At 39.0% G+C, this 20,563-nt stretch overlaps 1 protein-coding gene across 2 annotated transcripts; it reads right to left on the reverse strand.

Moving 5' to 3' along the window:
* Positions 1 to 291: 291 nt before the first annotated feature.
* On the reverse strand, positions 292 to 19,119 carry LOC113134490 (MAGUK p55 subfamily member 7-like). Of its 2 annotated transcripts, XM_026313889.1 has the most exons (18): positions 19,095 to 19,119; positions 18,653 to 18,771; positions 17,796 to 17,873; positions 16,289 to 16,369; positions 14,381 to 14,515; positions 12,013 to 12,094; positions 11,804 to 11,889; positions 10,833 to 10,910; positions 9,983 to 10,179; positions 9,801 to 9,866; positions 9,694 to 9,707; positions 9,062 to 9,106; positions 5,855 to 6,028; positions 3,665 to 3,745; positions 3,472 to 3,565; positions 3,162 to 3,270; positions 2,266 to 2,409; positions 292 to 536 (listed from the first exon to the last, which is right to left on the reverse strand). In XM_026313889.1, exons 1-18 carry the CDS (start codon positions 19,117 to 19,119, stop codon positions 306 to 308), a joined length of 1,839 nt encoding a protein of 612 aa, XP_026169674.1. In that variant the 3' UTR covers positions 292 to 305. The 2 variants fall into 2 exon arrangements, with proteins under 2 accessions (XP_026169674.1, XP_026169673.1); XM_026313888.1 differs by lacking the exon at positions 9,694 to 9,707 and having other exon boundaries at positions 9,062 to 9,117; positions 9,798 to 9,866.
* Positions 19,120 to 20,563: the final 1,444 nt, after the last annotated feature.

Genomic DNA, 20,563 nt, shown 5'->3' on the forward strand with positions numbered 1-20,563 from the left:
CGAGAGAAGGAGAGAGATTGATTCTGTTTGCCTAATTAGGTACACATTAAGCCACATTGTGGAAAAATGTGGTCATCACAGGTCTTCTTAACAAATGGAAAAACATTTCAAATATGACAAAAATTTTATGTCTATGGTTCAAGGTGTTGAATTCTAACTTTAAATCTTACATACAATCGAATAAATTAATTTTGCAGAACTGGGTGGTATATTCCTCATTCAAATCCCCATTAAGACAAACACAGCCTTTGATCACTAAAGGTTTTACTACATTATTGTTTTCTATGTGTCTAAAGAGGATTATTTCATTTCCAGCCGGTCAAATAACTGCAGCTTCTTCGTGCTTTTGTTTCCGAGGAGCAAATCCATTCTGCAGGAATCCACTGGACTTCTGCCTCTTGCATCTTCTCAAGGTCTGCCTTTAACTCCCTGAACGCCACAGCAATGTCTCCATTCACAACCACTTTGTCAAACAGGTGACCATACTGGTTCTCCATGGTTTCACTCAAGTCAATCATGTCCTCAAAATCCTCCTCCTGTGAACCAAGAACACAGAGCAAATTATGGGTGTTAACAGAATGCTATATTTAGTCTGTAAAACCACTATTCAGCCCAGTTGTGTAAATGTGGTATTGCATTTATACGGAAAAAATATGTCTGGGTTGGCGTCTATGTTATTAACCACCAAGCAAAACAAGAAACTTGACATTTTATAATTCCTGCCCCATTTTGAATCATAAAGGCTGTTGATGTAATGCTACTGTATAATAGTCTGCACATACTGTCATTTGACAGGATCTGGAAAGGTGCCCAAGATCACTCTACTTTACTGACCACGGTGTGACACATGATTGCACGTTGAAAGTAAAGGATGTGAGGACTTTTCCTATAAGATGTTCCTGAACTGTCTGGGGCCTGTGCTGTTTGGTACTGGACATGCTCCAGCCATGCTGCAACACAGCTGTGTGACCTGGTGGGTTTAATAAAGGTGAGGTGGTCAGCCGAGGTCAAACCATGAAGGAGAAGCCAGATGCTTATTATGAAAGTGGCCCAGCATCTTTTTGTCCTGTATAAACCTCACGTATCATCAAACACACATGCACTGGTAAGTGAGTACAAACACACTTGAGGAACATATAATATGAATTATACCCCCACTGAGTCCTTGCCTGAAATGTTTAGAGTATATAATGAAGCTCAGTACACCCCTGGTCAGTGTCAATAAAATGTTAAGTAATTAAAGATTCTTTCCATGTAATGATTATTTTTGTTTTTAGCTGAATCCCAAGAAGAAAGAAACCAATTAATTTGAAAAGAAATGTGTGATGATGATACTAAAGAAAAGTCTACATTTAAGAACCATCTGCAAATTTAGTCAGGGCAGGAATCATTGGTGAGATTCCATTCCTTTATTTTTAAAAATATTTTGTATGTCTGCCTTCAATTTTGATTGTAGATTGGATCCTTAAGGACATGGATGACAGTCATGCACAAATCTGAGGAGTGACATTCTGCCATTCCTCAAAAATGATTTTCAGCTGCTCTTTACTGAACTGGTTTTGTTGCTCTACCTTCAGCTTTAAAATATTTCAGTGGCATTTGTTTGGACTCATGTCAGGCCACATATTTGGCCAGATTCTAGTTTTCACCTTTTGATTTTTTAAAAATGTTTGTCTAATTTTTGCAGTGTGTTTGAGATCATTGTCATATTGGAAATTTCTTCTCCTGCCAAGCTTCTTGAGACTAGGAGTCATCTTTTCATTCAGTATTAGGGTGTACAAATCTGCACTTAAAGTACCATCTATAAATCATCAGCTACACCATTTTTACTCTTTCAGACGCATATCGGCACAATCCCACGTTTCACACTTTGGCACCGTGCAGCCACTGTGATAGTCCTGGCCAGGTCCGCACCAAACCTGTCAGACCCCATCTGATCCAAACTCATTTATTTTGGTTTTGTCTGTGCAAATAATGTACTGCCAGGATTCATCAGGCATCTTTTGGGTTTAAGGTTTCTTGTGAGCAATGGTTTTCTTCTAGGGCGCTGTCAATAGAGGTTGACTTCACTCAGCGTTATTCATTGTCTAATTAGTCAATGAAACACTAAACCTTAGCACCTTTATGAAGTCAACCCATGTCTGCTTGTTTGAGAGGGTGTATGACCTTTCACAGCCCTGCATGTTACTAAATATGACACAACCACCTGCCTTCATGTTACCTGAGGGGATGTGTTTTGTGTGGTTATATTATAGTTTCTCTTACTGCAAAGATCCGGACTACGTTTGTGTCTTCTTCATTGCTGCTGAATTTAGCTCTCCTCCTTGTGAGACATAGCTCCTCGATACGCGGGGGCTTCACAAACACCACATACGGTTTGAATTCAGATGTGTACACATGCTTTATTTTCTGTAGTGATATGGACAAAAAAGAAAAGATTAGATGAAGGCCACAGGAAGTTTTTATGTTACAATAAGTTGTCTAACCAATTTACATCCACACTGTAGGAATAAATCAAAATTTGTGGTGATTGGCACATTTATTCATGATGAGAACACACCAGGGGATTCAAACTCTCTGTAAGGCAAAAGTGCCAACCACTGCACCACAGCAGAGCTTTTACTGAAACTTAATGTTTTATCCTGCTTCATAAGCCACAGTACCTGTGCAGTATCTGTAGCTGATGTTTCCCATTGTTGACCTGGGAGTCTTTTTTCCAATACACATGGAGTCACCAGGACCCTAATGGCCAGGTCATAACATGTAGAGGTTCATGCTATCCCTTCCCTACACAGGCATCCTGACAAACCAGTAGCATATGATCCCTCATTGGCTTCCCACCACCCAAGCCCTGTGATTTGTATTCAGTGTGGGGCCTGGCCAAGTGGAAGACAACACTGCCAGGAACAAAACCCCGTAATGGTGACACATGGGACCTTGGAAACTCATAAACGTCAACGGGTCATATGATGAAATTTTCATTACTGAAAAGGTAATCACAATTAACATTTTTTGTGTTAGTATGAAGCACGAACGTGAATGATTTGGCAGGGACATGTGAACTACTTTGGCTCACAAACATTCTTCTCCTTGGACACTCAGCCAGATTCAGCGGGCTACATAAACATGAATGTAATTATCTTTTTTGGCCTAATACTTACACTGGGATGTACATCCAGAAGGCACACCTTGCCCTCAGCCATCACTTGGTGAACAGAGTCTAGACTTGTTCCATAATAGTGTCCTCTGTAACACCCATATTCTATAAACCTAGCGAGAGAAAGAACCAGGGACAGAAACAGACAGGAAAGACATTAAGGGAGCATAAAAAGGTAATAATACTGCAGTAGAGATGGAGGACATCACTCTCACGAAAAGGGAGAGGAAAAGTGGGAGAACATAACACAAGAGGGGCTAATTCTAACACCATGGGAAAGGAAACCTCAAAAGCGACACCCACATACAGAGTACCTATGATTGAGGATGTCCTCTTCAAACATGTGAACTGATACAAAATGATAATCCATCCCTTCATTCTCCTGCCTCCTCTTCTCACGTGTGGTGTCTGAAAGGCAACACAGTGCAAGACTGAAGTTGGCTTTAAAAAGCGTTTCGTGCAGGAGGTAAAGATGACACTTATGAAACTTGAAGATGTCTGTCTTACGTGGAATGGTGACGCTGTAGCGGTCAGGGTCGGAGATCAGGAGCCTCCTCTTCAGCTCATTAACGCCAACGCCGCTGGGCCCTCAAGACAAAGATCAGAACACGTGTGCTCTATGTCGGCATTCATTCCCAATATTACAGGGTACTAATGTTTTCCTCATGACAAGTCCAGCATCAAGTAGGCTTGGTGATCTGATGACACATCTGTCTTTATCATCAAAGAAGGAGCGAGTCAGACAGACAGAGATCTGATTTCATACTGATTTCAGTCTGAAATGATTCGCCAACCAGCCTTGCTCCTTTTCTTTGTCTGTGACTTTCTACCGAACTTTTCTATAGCCTACTTTCTGGAAAATCCATAGCATCACATCTAAATGTGACATCTGCAAAGTCACACTGTATCAATGTCATTATAGTGTAGGATGCACAGGATGAAGAGTGAGCCTGTGCGCACACACACACACACACACACACACACACACACACACACACACACACACACACACACACACACACACACACACGCACACACACACGAACACACACACACATACTAGTGTTTCTATCTTTGTAAGGGCACTCATTCGGGTAATGCATTCTCTAGACCCATACCCTAACCTTAACAGCCTGGTGCTTTTACTCACAAATAAATGCCTAACTTCCCAAACTTACCCTAAATCTAAACCTAATTCAATGCTTAACCCTAAAACCAAGCGTTAACCCTTAAACAGGAGTCTGAAAAAGTGAGGACCGGCCAACATGTCGTCACTCCAATAGAATTATGCTCAAAATGGTCCTCACAATGCTAGAAATACAAAAACACACACACATATTGTACCATCTGGGATTTTCTTCTGCTGCAGATTTCTCCTGCTCCAGGTTGCATCAGACTCTAATGGAGCACTGTCTGAAAGTAGGATTCCTGACATACCTGCCTTTTCCATCACTGCGTTGCATGAGCTCGATACATTACAAAATATCAAGTTTATAGACTCTCCACTCTTACACTGCTAATGTCTTTCACAGATGCCCTACACAACTGGAGAGGAGCATTGTCAGGCTCCATGGATGCTTTCTTTTGACCTTTTTTTGTAGGGCTTGAAGTGGCTGACAGTTACTTTCACCAATTTTCCTGGGGCATAATGGGCTATTGTTTCATTCGAAGTGCGTATGCAATGCAAACAAAAAGGGATATATTTCCAACCCGGTCAAATATTATCCAGCTGTTCCTGTTTTTGTGATCCAGGTTTTGGTTTTCATGTCTCTCATTGCCAATAAGCTATATATTCTTAATGATGACCTCCGGTCAATGAAGAGCCTTCACAGTAGACAGTAAAACGTAATCCAGAGTCAGGGCAAGCTCCAACTCAATTAAAGAGGTCTAAATCTAAATCCAAGCTGTCGTAACTGTTCCAGTTTGATGATGGAGCACTTGGCTGACATTATGCAGGATCTTATTCACAATCCACTCATCCCTTTCTCTCCATTCATTTGTCATTTATTTCTTCTCTATCTGGTTTTGTTTTTGCACCTCTTTGATTCATGATTTCTCACCTCTCTTTCTTTTCCTTTTCATCCATATCTATATCCATATCACATGTGATCAGCAGTTGTGTTGTAATATGACATTTGGAAAAAAACATTCAGCAGGGCCCAATGTAAAATTCCCTGAAGAGAGATATAGTTAAAAAATACATAGAGCAGACCTGCAGGATTGGCGGAGAAGTAAATCTGGGGTGGGCCACTAGGTAACTTAAGAGAACACAATATATTCTGACTTGAAGTTTTCTGACAGTGTTTACATGGTTTTGATGGGAAAGGATTGTTCTTCATTCTCCAGAATGGGGACATAAATCTTCATCACTGCATTGCTTTTTCTTTTGATCAACAACAGCCTCATTAATACTGCCCTTTTAGTGAATGGGATCATGTTATGTTGAATTTTTTTTTTTATATGGGTAAAAAAAGACAACAAGATAATATGAACCAGAACACAGTTGACCACAGCAGGGTACATATCATCAGAGTAACTATCCCAAATCATAAGAGTTGTATGTTATATACATGCTATGCTTAAGGTATGCTTAGACTCATTCACATCATGGGAACCTATTTTACAAAAACAAATTTATCACACAAGATGGGAACCTGTCTGTTTCTTTATGCAGCTTTATGTGTACCTCGTACATACCAACCAGAATGACCAGACGATGTCTGTCTGTGGAGTCTTTGTGGTAGGGGATCACTTCAATGTAGGTTGGGGGACACATTGAGCCATGTACTCCCGTACTCCACCTCCTGGATCGAGCTGCTTCTTTAGCCCATCCACTCTTTTTGCCGAGTCGGAAGCTCCGTCTAAAGCCAGCTGGGAAAGAGAGAGAGAGGCCTTAGACGTAAATAAATGTTACAGCACATGTTTTTATTTTGCTGTGCAAAACATCACTTTAACACTCTCTCATTTTATACATTGTTGATATAAAAATATTGATCAGTATTGCTTTCAACTTTAGTACATAATCAAGTTGTTGGTTTAATTCAGCTAATGTGGATAGACAGAATGAAGAAGAATTTTGGTCAAGACAGAGGAATGAAAAACTATCTATTGTGATGGTCTGTTTTCCTATTATTTAATTTTATTTCAGTCACAATTTTGGATTAATAACAGGCTTCACTGGTGTATAAGGTTTGATTTATGTACAGTCTAATTCACTTCAATGATTCCCTATTCATTTTACATTGCTTTCCTGTTAAAACTCTTAAACGTGTTACGAAGCATTCAATATGAAATAGGAGAGCACAACACCATTTAAGAATCCATAAACACTGCCACAAAATATTTGGTGTCAAGCGCTATCCTGAACAGCACAAATCTCAGTGAAGAGACGACAACTCAGTCCGTCACGCGTGGCTTGTAGACCGTCTGACATCCAACGTCTGCCATGCGACTGTGGTCTGGCCTGGTTTGGCAAGCTTACTCTCTTTCATGATGTTAACTGCTGCTAAGTGTCAAAGCCAGGCTTTCTTTGACGTCAGCTGTAATTTCACTTTGTAAGCATATCTGTCTGTTTCCTCTCTAGCCTTCATTCTAAGAAACATGGCACTATGAATAGAGATTTCAAGCTTTTGTTTACATCGGATTTAAACTGATTATTTCACTCACAAATGTGACAGAATAATACCGTGCACACTGTATGAAACCAATATTATACAGAAAACTAGAAATCATATTTCCTAGATTGAAATTAGGTCCAGAGGAAAGCATCTTGTAACGGTCTACCTGAAGTAATTCTGGCAGTGAAAGGCTCATCTGTTACTGAAAGTGCTCTCAGCCAATACAATGAATGTTACTGGAAATGCTACAAGATATTTCTGCTTCACTGAACAGCATGAAGAAAGGGTGAGAAGAGAGATAAGGCTGAGTAGTTAAACACAACTCATGTCATGAGCTGGGCCTGAACCCTACATGTCAAGATTATATGATATGATCCGAAACCTAATCTGCAGTGCAAAGGAGTGGATATTAAGTTATTATGTGTCATTCATAAACACACTGAGACCATTTAGGACAAAGAAAAAGTACTGAAATATTAATTCTTTTAACTATTCAAAAAAATAGTCCAAGGGTAGCTAACTCTGGCCCTCAAGGGCCACTGTCCTGCTTGTTTTTTACCATCCCTGCTGTAATCAGCTGTGGGTAGGGCAGCCCTTGAGGACCAGAGGTAGCCACCCCTGAAACAGTCCAACAGATAAATTAGCATATTCACTTTTCTTCAAGAGAGCGAGATAAAAAGATATTTTTAGTTGTTTATAAACCTCTTTAAGGATAATGGCATGAATATGTAGACTTCTGCCTGTATTTTTATGCTGAAGCCTTTAGAGCTCATGCATGGCCATGGATGAGATGTGAATGAAAATGGGAATATATGAAACATTATATGCTGGTGCACTTTAATTAAAGTCAAGTCGAAACAAAACGTAATGTAAACATTTAAACTAAAATATTGGGCTGGGTATAGTTATTAGGGGCTTTTAATTAAGTCTTTCAACTTTGATTGGATTAAATTAGACCTTAGCAAGAAAAAAAAAAAAGACTAGTGACTAGTGCCTTGCCTTCTTGGACTTTTCTTTTCCTTAAGAAGGGTTGATAATGTTTTTCAGTAAATGTGCTCTCGTGGCTCCTGGACTGACTGTGTTTGGTGTGTCGGGCAGGGCAGCAGTACGTACAGTTGACCAATCAACCAAGTGTGAATGAGCTGTAAAGGTGCCTAAACCACCAATCACCAATCCTCATCATTTGTTCTTGTAAATTTTTATTTTATGAAAATGAAATTAAAGTTAAATTTAACTTAACTCTCTCTTTCTCAAAGTACAAAATTTACCACATTAACTTCATTCCATTGTTTGGATTCTTTCTACAGTCATGGTGTGATGACAGCAGCTTGAGAATGATGATATGATGAAACAGTTAGTTAGTTAAACATCTCTGTCTAACTACTGACCACAATCTCCAAAGCTAATATTTTGTTTATTCAACCCACTCTAAAACCAAATTCTAAAAACAAGATGGTATTTAAAAAGTGTTTTGTGCTTCCATCTGCTTCCAGTCTTTCTAATGCATAGCCAAAAAGCCATATGCATTATTCCCAAAATGTCAAGCTATTCTGACAGACAGATAACCCAGAATGCTCTGCAAACTCTCTTGGCTGGGGTTAAGTGTGTACAAGCTAGTACAGTAACTTATTTTTTCTGTCTTTACCAAGCCTCTACTGCATAATAATCCACTATGCTCTTTCTCTGATTATGCTGCATGCAGGCAATTGGTCATGCAGTATCAATAAGACTTTAAATGGCAGACAAAGAGGAAACACAGTCTGAACCACATCGTCAGGTTGAACCTGGCCTGAGATACGATGAAATGCACATTATTAAAGGCACATGACTGTTAGAACTGATATAATGCAACATCTGTAATTGCATTGCTTAGCCTTTTGCAGATGTAAGGAGCCTTTTTACAATCAGCCATAAATGCACGCCCCCATATGAACATCCTGCATTGCTCATGTATACGCACAGAAATACACACAAGCACATCATGGTTAATCCATGAGATCAAGACATATGTCAGAAATGGGAAGGCTAAAACCACTCTTCTAGTCCTTCCACCTAAATCTCCAAACCATAAAACTACATTATCATATGAACTGGTTTGTACTGTAAATAGAACCACGTCCCCCATTTCTTTGGGTTTTTTCTCCATCTGTTTTTATTGCTCAATATATACGTATATATGTATTGCTGTGAGCTGTCATGTCCAGTTGCCCTAATTTCCATTGTCTTGTGTCACACTAGACTCTTTTCCAGGATCACTGGTATAAGTGGAACAAGTCAAACATCTCACCAATGTGGATCCCTGTTATAGCTCCATAGTCTACATCCTCCATGACTGGAAAAACAAGAAAAGAGAAGAGGAAAGAGTGAGGAAATCATGGACACAAACCACAGGGGGAGGACATGTGCCCTGCTCTGAAATTTCATACCCTACTCAAAGTATTAACATATGTTCTGACCTAAATGTCCTAATATTTAGCTTTGGAAATTCTAATAATAGTTTTATTTAGAAATGATATCCACAATTTAGAAATAATATTAAAAGCTACCATACCAAGTGATTGGTAGCGAAAAACTGAAGAACATTGTATAGGCCTGTTCAGCCATTAGATACTTGAACAGTTACAACAGAGGAACGATTCACAGAATCCTCTCCATTTTGGAAATACGAAGCGGCAAGCATTACATGATTATTAGCTTTGGATCACACAGCTCTTTAAATCTTTAAAAACCCCAAACCAAAACCCAAAATATACATGTGCATTATATTATGTCAGTTATTTTAAAGGTAAGATTTCAAAAGCAACTTCAAACAGACAATACCTTCTCCCTCATCTGTGCAGCATGTGGAGAAAACAAAAGTAGTGAGTACAACAGGAGGGCAGCAGAGCTCACCCATGGCCTTGACCAGCAGCATCAGACATGACCTGCCGCCTCTTAACTTAGCCATGAAGAAGCTTTTATGTGTTTATTGGAAAGTGTTTAAAGGTTTTTATTATTTTCAGGTGACTTTATGAATAAATGTTGGCTCATCACCTGGTGCTTTTACTCGCCAAGGTTTGAAAAGGGCTTTGGGTCGCTGTAGTGCAACTCTCCTGTAAGAAGCCAGATAAAACAAGGCTGAATCAAAACAGGATTTTATTAAAATGACTTACAGGTATTGAATAACAGCATTATTAGGGTGAGTGACACAAAAGCATAAAATCGCAACCTCTCATGTAGCTGTTTTGAGGGGATGAGCCCTGCTCGACCGTTGCTGTCCTTGAGGTGACAGGCCTGCCACCAGGTGTCATCCTCCATGCTGACAATCTGGAGCACATCACCTCTTTTAAAGGCTATTGCAGCGTCCTTACACGGGACAGTGGGGTCCTCGTTAGGATCGTAGTCAAAAAGAGCCCTGATAAACAGCTGTGGAAAAACAATCATTTAATTTTCTAACACACACACATAAAAAAAAAGAAAAATACACATTTGACTTTATTTATTTATTCATGCTTCTCTTTTCCTGCATTAGCTTTGTGAACTTCTTCTGTTTCCTGGCAATGGACACAAATCCTTGTCTGGTGTTCCTTCACATATGTTGTTGTCATTTTTGAAAAATGACCACAATCATTGAAAATAATTTGTCTTAATCCATTGCAAATGCTCCTTTCTCTAACTGTTTCCAGCTTGCACACCCAATCCATGTATGTGATGGTGTCCTACAGTTCTTTCTAAACAAAAGGAAATTGAAATTTTCCACATAAGGTATATGCTGCAGATTCATTGTTAATGTTAAATTGGGTTGACACTGCTCAACAGATGTGTTATGTGCAAAGTGTTTAAATGACAAAAAGCTGTAAATTGTAATGAAGTTAATGAGTGTCATATCCTTGACTGTCTGGTCTAAACTTACTTGTTGACACTCACACTGCTGTAGTGACAGCATCATGGCAAAGACACAAAATGTAACCATACGCATGATATCACTGATTTCATTTCTTCTTACTGAAAACAGGTGCACAGTTTTCTCCATGCAGACTGCACCGCATAGGAATACGTTCCATTTATGTTTTCTGTACCTTCTTTTTATTTGGTGATATTTCTTCATTGGAGGAGGCAGGAACGATCTTGAATTTAACTTCACCCTGGGAACGAGCCTGTGAAAGAGAAGTGACACGAAACACATACGTTGATGCTTTGAGAAATACCCTTATTTTTCTGTCTTTCACAGATGAGACATCATTCCCATGTGTGGATGCTACAGTAAAGGTACAGTTAGCAGTGTGTTATCTTAGATTAACATAAAGACTGGAAATAGGCAAATGGTTGCCTGAACTTTATAAAATTCACATGGTGCACCTTTAAAGCTCAAAAGGTTATATGTTAAATGAATGTTTCCAGTCCAGGAATGGTTTCAGCACATGTCACATAACCATGTGGTTTGATTACAACCAGAGACCTGTGCTATATGTACCATCCTCTCTCTTTCTCCCTCCCTTTCTTTCGTGTCTGTCTCTTACCTATCACCTGTCCAACAAAGGTCATAAAAAAACTTTTATCAGTCTCTTGTCTCCTGTTTTGAGGCTAAGCTAAGATATCCCCTGTCTATAACTGTATAAGCCTTTAAATGAAAACACTGGAAAGTCAGTGTTTTTCTGACTGTCAAAAAATCCAGTGAAAAAAACCAAAGCCAGCTATTAGTTGATCCTTCGAGCAAGTATTGCCTGAATAACCAAAGCCTGATACAGATGATTTGTCTGTGTCACAGGGCTCTGTTGTTGTCCAACAACTAATAAGAACACATCAGTGAGCTACACTGGGTAACATGTTGCTGCGTTACCAGGAACATGCACAATAGTTTACTTTGACTATTTCCAAATCTATTGTCCAGCTGCTGTAGCACCAGCCAAGTAATACCAGAATAATAGCCTCAAACAACTGGCACTATGTATTCGTAAAGAAAGTGTTGAAAGACAAACAGAAAAACATCCAATGAGGAGACGCTGAGGAAAACAATGTACCGAAACCAAATAGCAGAGGCAAGACTAACCAGCAGAGGAAGGATTTCCTTTGGCTTTCTGTGCTCCAGTGAGACGCCATTCACCTCCTTCAACTCATCTCCTTCATGGATCAGGCCTTCAAAACATTGGAAACACATATATAAATTTCACAGCTGGTCTCTTAACATATACATTTATTATATACCATCATAGTGCTATAATCTGAATATGGGCAATAGATAAGAATTTATCAGCTTACCGCTTTTATCAGCTGCACCCCCTCTCATGATCCTGGCTACAACAATAGCCCCCGTGGATTTATCTCTCTTAATTGTTGCCCCCTTGAAGATGATGATAAGTAAATTAAAGCATGATAGACAAATAAGGAGGAAAGCAGATGCACAGAGGCAAATAGGCCGAGAGAAAATAACATGTTGATTTTATTGCAGCCCAGACAAACTTCTTATTTAGAGTGTCTTCATTCCAGTACAGATTATTTGTCTCAAGACAGGACCATTTAGCTGGCTGCCTTCATGTAACACACTACATCGCTGGAAGAGGTTATCCAAATCAGCATTATTTTCAACAGATGTTACTGATGTGGAGCAAATCGTAATGGAAAGCGCATCATATGTAGTTGACTATAATCAGCTCACGCTCGGGTGTATCCCTGTTGTCTGGAAAACGGGAACATGCTGGTTCGATCATGGAGACCATGTCAGAGAAAGGTCAGTCCCCTTCCAATCTAGCTTTGGGATCAATACAAAAGTGTGTTTCCTATTATTGGTCCTTTGCTCATACACATGAGCAAAAATGACCATTATTAAGTAAATTATTCTTGTATTCCTTCTAAAAGCATATTTTTCTTAAAAAAAAAGATTAAACTCATATCTGGAGTGGAGGCTGGGTGTTTGGTGCTGTTTGTTTGTCTTTCGGTTACAGGATTATCTCAACCTGTCATCACATTTCAATGTTTTTTGGTGAAAAATAACGCCACAGGCTAGGAAACAAATGCTCTGTTTCTGATGTAGATCCAGACATTTTAAGGAATTTTCCGTGTGAGGGCATTTTTTTTTTTTTTTTTTTTTTTTTTTTTTTTACATTTCTGCTGTTTCTAATGAACTACTGGGTCTACTTGAATGGAAAAAAAATCTGGCACATGTACACTATAGTTGTTCATCATAATATGTATATTATGTGATTTTGAGCCAAATGCAAATAAAAGAAATTTGGAATATTTTTATTATTAAAATCATACATTTTGAGGCTTTTTCAACCTTGGTAGAGGTATGCGCACATTGTAGTTTCATTAGTTTCCATTCCAGTATCACTAGAGCCAGGAAATTTCCATAAATAAGTGACAAGGGTTTGAAACAAGGTGGAGGAGACTTACCATACCAGTAGTATCAAGGAAATGAGTCATGATTAAAGACCTTGAAAGAGGTTTATTTACATTGAAAACAACAGAAAATATCCCATCTATCCATCCATCTATCATTTACTGCTTATCCTGGTACATCCAGAGATGAGGAGGGCTGAAGCCATTTCCAGCTGACACTGAGCAAGAGGCGGAGTAGGCAATGTAGAAGAGTTAACTCTGTAAGTTGTTGAGAATGAGCAGCACTGCAGGGGAAAAGGTGATCCAGGCTGCTTTTGTTCTGCTACAAATTCAGTTTCCAAAGACATTTTTTTTTCTCATTTTTGAGCAACAGCCGAAAATAAATAAACTGAACTGAAAATTCAGCTTTAGTTGTCTTGCACATGTTTGTTCCTTTGAACTGCCTGTGTCCTTTTTTATATCAGCTATTGTCACTGGACTAGTACAAGTACTAATTTTTACGTGTAGTTACATGGCTGTCTTAACTTAAGTGCTAAGTTTGTTTTGAGTCCATTACAAGGCCAGATAGTTCAAATTAGAAACAGATTTATGTAATGTTGTACGTTTAGGCCCATTTAAGCAATGTTTATTGTTGAATGTCTAGGGCAGTTTGCGTAAAATGTATTTTTGTACATAAGAGGTTGTACATGAGAGATATGCATATTAACCTTCCAGCCATTCGTCTATTATCTATATTCACTTATTCCTAACCAGGCTCACAGGGATCAGCTGGAGCCTATCCCAGCTCTCTCTGGGTGAAAGGCAGGGGTCCACCCTGGACAGGTCCCCAGTGCATATGAACCTTCTTGCTGAGCATTGCCTGAGATTGATACTGTTCTTATGGTCATATGGTAACATAGCAAATATGCAACTAGAGCCACCAAGTATCCAGCATAAAGCCTGACATGAGCTGGAAATATGTAGAATCTTTTATCTAAAGATAAAAAACCATATTACCAACACCTCTGCACCTTAATAATTAACACATTATATCCGTATATCTAAAATCTCTGGACAGAGGCTGACTACCTGTTTGCCCCCTGTTTATTCTGAGCTAAGCTAATCACCTGCTGGCTCTAGTTGCACATTTAAGTTCAGACATAACAGTGAATCAGTCCTTTCTCATTTATTCTCGGCAAGAAAGCGTAAGTGGATTTCTCAAAATGTCAAACTATTCTTTAAAGCCAAACAGAAGATAAAAATCCTATTTTTACCTCAAGCTTTGAAACATGAAGACATGTTTACTGACCAGGGGTTCTTTGGTTTTGACCAGACTGACAATTTTGACTGAATCCTCGTCCTCGTCCAGCACATCATCAGGTATTTGTGGCAGAATAGGCTCGAAGTCTCTCTGAGCCACAGCGTCATGGACAGACAGGAGACTCTGTGAGGGAAACAGAAATACAGTGTCTGTTCTGCATTGAGGTATGTCACTTTGAATTCTAGGTACTGTGAAAAAATGTGGCACCAGGGTTAGTATTCATTTTATATGGAAAACATGGCAAACAAAAATGCAACTAATCCCTGCTGACTAATTAAAGGTGACTGGGTAGTGAATGAGGCTGTGCAAAAATTCCAACAAGTTTGGCTGCCCCGTCTGGACCCACTGTACCAACTGAATCCAAATACAGCACTTTCCTTTCGGTTGCAAACCTCTACTTTTGTCCATGCCAACCTGCCTACAAGCCCGTGGGCCACCTGAAAGCAACGCCCCACAACACGAACACTGCTTGTGCCTGCAGTCGTGTTGATTCAGCTCAAACATCACACGTCTTCGAAAAAAGATCTGTGAGCCATTATCAGTACCCGAAGTTATTTGTTTGTTTGTTGTTATTTTTGGTAGTGTGGAAGGTCCAGGATTGTTTGCAGAAAAACAATATTCTCGATAAACAGTAATATCTTACTGTTAGCGTTCACGAAGCACAATTTAAAAAGAGAATTTATTGCAATAAGAAAGAATTAGAAGAAGGGAAATGTCTGCTCATCAAAATAATTTTAACAGTCAGCCAATGCCTCTGTCAGTTAGTCTCTGCTTGTTATTCCCGTGTCCATCAGCAGTTGCTCTGCTCAGGAGCTGCCAACAAGCAATGTGTCTCTGACCACTTTCAGAGACAAGTTTTCAAAAAACAAACATTCATTTACAGAATATTATACCCAGTGTCTCTCGTAAGTATGTGCGAGCTCCCGTGTTGGAGCCAAGAACAAACAGGTCATTAAGGCTGTTTAAACAAACCTGTTAGTTCTCGTCTGGGCACAGCTCCTCATTAAGAAAAGCCACAACCTCTGCAGTTCACAGAAAAACCATGTGCTGTGTGTGTACGTATGTGTGTCTGAAATATGACTGTCAGCGTATCTGAAATGAGGAAACATGCATTTGAGTAGTCTGGGCCTCTACATGAGTGAAGACTAATAAACATAACCAGGGAACAGATTAGCTTCAATGCCAGTGTGGTTAATAGATGTCAGCACCTCTGGGCAGGCAGAATAATGAGGTGAAATCAGCCTAAATAAAATTACCAGCTGGATTCTTTTGTCACTTTGTATGAGAGCAGAGTGTAGGAAACAAAACGCTGGGAGCTTTTCGATGTGTTAGTAAGCTTCAGTCTTCAGTCGTCTGAATACCTTAGAGTAACTCAGATGAAGCATGGGAATTAGGTTCTTAGATTACAGTTCCATTATTAGTTGTAACTACACTTCAGTAGTGAGTTTATTTTATTGTTAATGATCCTTTCAGATTGGGAGCGCTGGAGTAGAAGATAGCAAAACAGCATCTTCTGACCGGATCACGTTCTTGTCTCACAAATGGTCCGTTTAAATGGCACTTACAGAACGTACTGCACTCCAGTGATAGAAAACTGCACCCTTGGAGAGTTTATGTGGGAATGTTTATGTGCATGTGTGTGTGCGCCGAAAAAGTCAAAGATTGAAACCTCTGGCATACCGGCCTGTTAAATATGAAGCTACAGCTATAGCTAGTTGGCTTAGCACAGAAATAAGATTGGTAGCCTGGATTTGTCCAAAGATAACAAAATACAACAGATGGCAGGAGAGAGGGCGGTACGTGATTTGACTGGACGAAGGACCTGGCTGTGCTTGTTTCAGATGCAAATGTGTGAGACTACAGGTACATACTGTCATGGGAGGAAATACTCTTTACCTTAAAGTGTGGTTTGTTGAAGAGGGCAGCCAGTTCTTTGACTTCAGCTCTCCAGCCTTGGTATTTTAGGTCTTCGGTTAACTGCAAGCAGAGAAAAAGAGATGGAGGGGAAGGATATGTTTTTTATAATTAGAGGTATACATTTATATCATGGCCTGAGTGAGGTTTGTTCTAGTGTACACTGGACTAGCCAAGAGAGACAGAGAAATGAGCAGAGAGGCAAAAATGTTAGTGAAATTCAAGTTATATCTGATTCAGACTGCAGTGACACATCATCAATGCTGTCATTATTTCTTACGGCCTACACTTTCGTATGGACTCGTTCACCTCATCGGAGCTTTGCTTTTCTATGCTTGATGTTAACTATTTGTCTGCGCCCCTGTTTTTGTTTGGCATCTTTTAGCCACTGTCGGAAAAAAAGCGCCCACATGTTCAAGGCTACATGACAGCCGCGGCGACAGCTAAAACACAGCAGCCTTGACCATCAGCAGCAAGTGGAGAGGTGGCGAGTGACTGTGTGCAGCCACTCGTTTTGTCAAGCATATTACTGTTAAGACTTCTACTGCTTCAAGATGCCGAGGCACACTCCAGAGACAATGCATGAAGGTCATTAGTTTCCACTGTGAGCAAACAGAAGCCTCTCTGAGGGGAAACAGACCCACGGTTTGGCCCTTCCAGTAGGTCCTGATGATTTAAGCCAGGCGGAGAGTCGCTGTCGAACTGAATCTGAAGCAAAGGGAGTGAAGAGCGGGAGGTGGAGAGAAATAGGGGGGCGACGATAGACGATATGGAAACATGGCAGGAATTACTGTATGTAGGGTATGGGGAGAAGAAAAGGGAAAGGAAGAAAAAGAACAGATATGCAGGGGGAGAAGATAATAGTACAAAATAAGGGGAAAGGGTAAAAACAACATCCTTGTTTTGCACTTTGCCCACAAACAGAGGTCAAATCAGGAAATGAAGGTGGGGGATAAAGAAAAAATGGAACAAAGGAGCCAAGAGGATTCATAAAAATGGTTGGGGGCTAAAAGAAATGAAGAAGTATATTAAGTGTGCCACACTTTTGAAGGGAACAGTGACTGGTCGGGCCATTTTAAGTCACAGCTGTAGTAGACATACTCCCTGTCACTTCATCTTAAATCTGAAATTAATTGTATTCCTTCAACCTGAAACATTACACTACACAGAAAATGATTTTAGCAGCCTTTTGCTCAGCATTATCCTCAGTGACCTAACTCCTGGAATACAGATACAAATTTATATATAAGCTTTTTCAAAAAACACTTTGCAAGTGATAATATCCAAAGTGACAGTGTTAATTGAGATAACATTTCATAATTCAGCGCACAACAGAAGGAATGTACGTTCCACTCGTACCTCTGTGTGGTAGGAAAGTCATTTGTATGACAGAGAAAATTTAAACAATGAAAAATATTCCCTGTGCTGTCAAAATGTCAGCCTCATCAGTGTGTCTGTCTGCAAAAGATGTTTGGAGAGCATCACTGACCTCTGAGGGAAGGCTTGCTACGTGCTGTTGGACTGGGATGGGGCTTCGCTTCTCAAAACGCTTCAGTCGCTCATGGATCTGTCAATTTAGTCAAGTATGATAATAATAATTTTCACTCCATAGCAAGAAGGCACTTCTATGTTTGCACTAATCTAAATACTACTACTGCTGATACTAACATTAATGAGGGGAAAACAGGAAAAACATAATTTTTATAATAAAGCACTGAGCTAGACCACAGCTTAAAAAAAAACTAAAATAAATAAATCAAAATAAACAGTTATTGCATCGAATAAGTGTAACTGCGTTTATGTGACCTGTGTTTTTTTAACATTCTTTTACATAATTGAGTATTTCAGTACTCAATACTCAATACTTTAATACTTCTACCTTATAGCAATTCAGTGGCAATAACTGTAGAATTTACAGGTTTTATAAGCTACTATAGATTTATATTCTACTTATCAAAATCTTATAGAATATATTGTTGTGGATTATATTAGTAGTATTTATAGTTCTAAATAGTTAAATAGTTTTGAAAAATGAAAAGGGAAAAATGAATTCCATTTTACACAATAATCCATTGGCAGGAACCATTTATCTAAACTTCTATAATATGGTACTTTTGTTTTTTGACAGTTAAAGTAAATGTTTCTGCTACTACCTTTGTACTTTTATTCAAGTAAGTATTTGAATGCAGGACCTTCATTTGTAATGGAGTAGTGTTACTACTTTTACCTATGTAGAAAATCATTATACTTAATCTACCTCTGTTTTCAAGACAAATAGACAAGATTAAGAACTCATGAAACCTAAAAAAGAGGATGTAAAACTCAAAACTCTCTACATGTCTTCACCTTAAAAAGCAGATGCAGCTTCTTCTCCATCAACATGCTGTGGAGGAACCTGTAGTCCTCCTCTCTGTCTGAATGAGACTCTGTTTCAGACATCACTGATGATAGCAGCCTGCATACGCCTGGAGGAGGAGGAGGGACAGGACACACCCACATGTAGAAAGGCACACATAAGCATACATCAATGAGAAGTCCATATGCATCTGTGTATTTTGGTCAATAAACCAAATAGAAGGAACGGACCTCAACCTGCAAATGATTGAATGGACCTCCCAAAGGGGAGCCTTTAAGAGACTCACTGTTACAGTGATCTTAGTTTATTTTCCAGGTATCTAGACATTTTATTAATGAGTGCAGGATATTGGAGGTGGAAAATGAAAAAAAAAAAAATCTTGCTTATATCATCTGTTACAGGCATCTATAACCTGTCATTCCTTAAAAATACCTCTGTGTTCTGTTCGACTCAGCATCCTCCTCACTCTGAGAAAATGAAACAAAAATTCAACAAATATTGAAATTTATGCTTGAGAGTTCCTTTTTTTTTTAATAAGTTCAGACAGAGACTAGCACATGACACAGGGACACAAAAAAGGCTTAGGGAATGCAACAAAATATTGCTTTGAAAAGATGCTTCTTCTGAGTTATTACTGCCCTCTAATGCTGGTATGAGATATTTCATCATTATGGTGATATACTGTACCACTTTACAGCAATGTCAATGAATTATTAATTCAGTCAGTGTTTTATCAATAATCCTCTAAATTATTTTTCAATATGATGTTAAACTTTTCATTTGTACATGCTTTGTTTAGGTTACTTCAGTAAAATGACATCAAACAAAAGACAAAACATATATTCTATGTAAAAGGTTAATTTATTTTTTAGCCACTCTAATATTATGATTTTGATCAATTGAAGATATGCAAACATGCAAAATTTCACCTTAATAAATACACCTAAAGTAATTGACAGATGGGGTAAAAAACATTGTTTTAAGTTCATTCACACTCATTTTAAAGTAAAGGAAATTTTGCTCAGCAACAGTAAACTTAAAGTGCACTCACCAGTGACCATCCATTTCGTTGGACAGGCCATATTGCTTAATGTTCAAAGAGGATTCTGCATTTGAACATCCACTTGTAGAAAGGTTGTATAGTGTTTGACTAGCCAGATAGACTGTCTCTTATTCAGTCAATATGTATCAGCTCTGACCTAAATTAAGCCAGCAGGCAATCAATACAGCAATCAAAGTACACAGGGATTAAAGTAAGGCTGTTCACTTTACAGATGTGACTGTCAGTGCAGACAGTTATTTGCACAGATTAAGTGAAAGTGATGATGAACAGTTGCATCCTTTCAGTGCTGTGTATTATTTTTTTTTCTATTTATAAGGCAAATTTCACGTTGTATGTTGATACCAGGAATTTGGGGGGTTTAAAGTAAGAAGATCAGGATGTTTGTAAAGATGACTGCAACATAGGATTCATGAGGTTTTGTTTGATGCATGTTCCAAGAGAAATCCAATAATCCCCAATTCAAATGGCTCAATTGGCTTCAAATCTATTTTTACCAAGGCTTTGACTGAGCAGTGTCAATGGAGAGGTTAATGAAGAATTTTACATCTAGGGACCAAAAAATAAAATAAAATCATGAATATACAATATCAAAAAATATGAATAGTTGTGGAATTGTTTTGCTGCATGTATACAGTATACATGCACTACACAGAAGTTCCCCTCTTGTATGCTGTCCACAGAACGGGGATGTCTCTTGCACCGTGTCATTCCGGACACACTCCATATCAAATAGGTCCCAGAATAAAATATAAGACACACTTTTCGTGGAGGGCAGGGTGCATGGCACTGAAACATAATGAGAACAGGACCGACTAGCGAATAGGCCGTAGGTGTGTCC

Source organism: Mastacembelus armatus, chromosome 17 (assembly GCF_900324485.2).
Source record: "Mastacembelus armatus chromosome 17, fMasArm1.2, whole genome shotgun sequence".
Taxonomy (NCBI): Eukaryota; Metazoa; Chordata; class Actinopteri; order Synbranchiformes; family Mastacembelidae; genus Mastacembelus; species Mastacembelus armatus.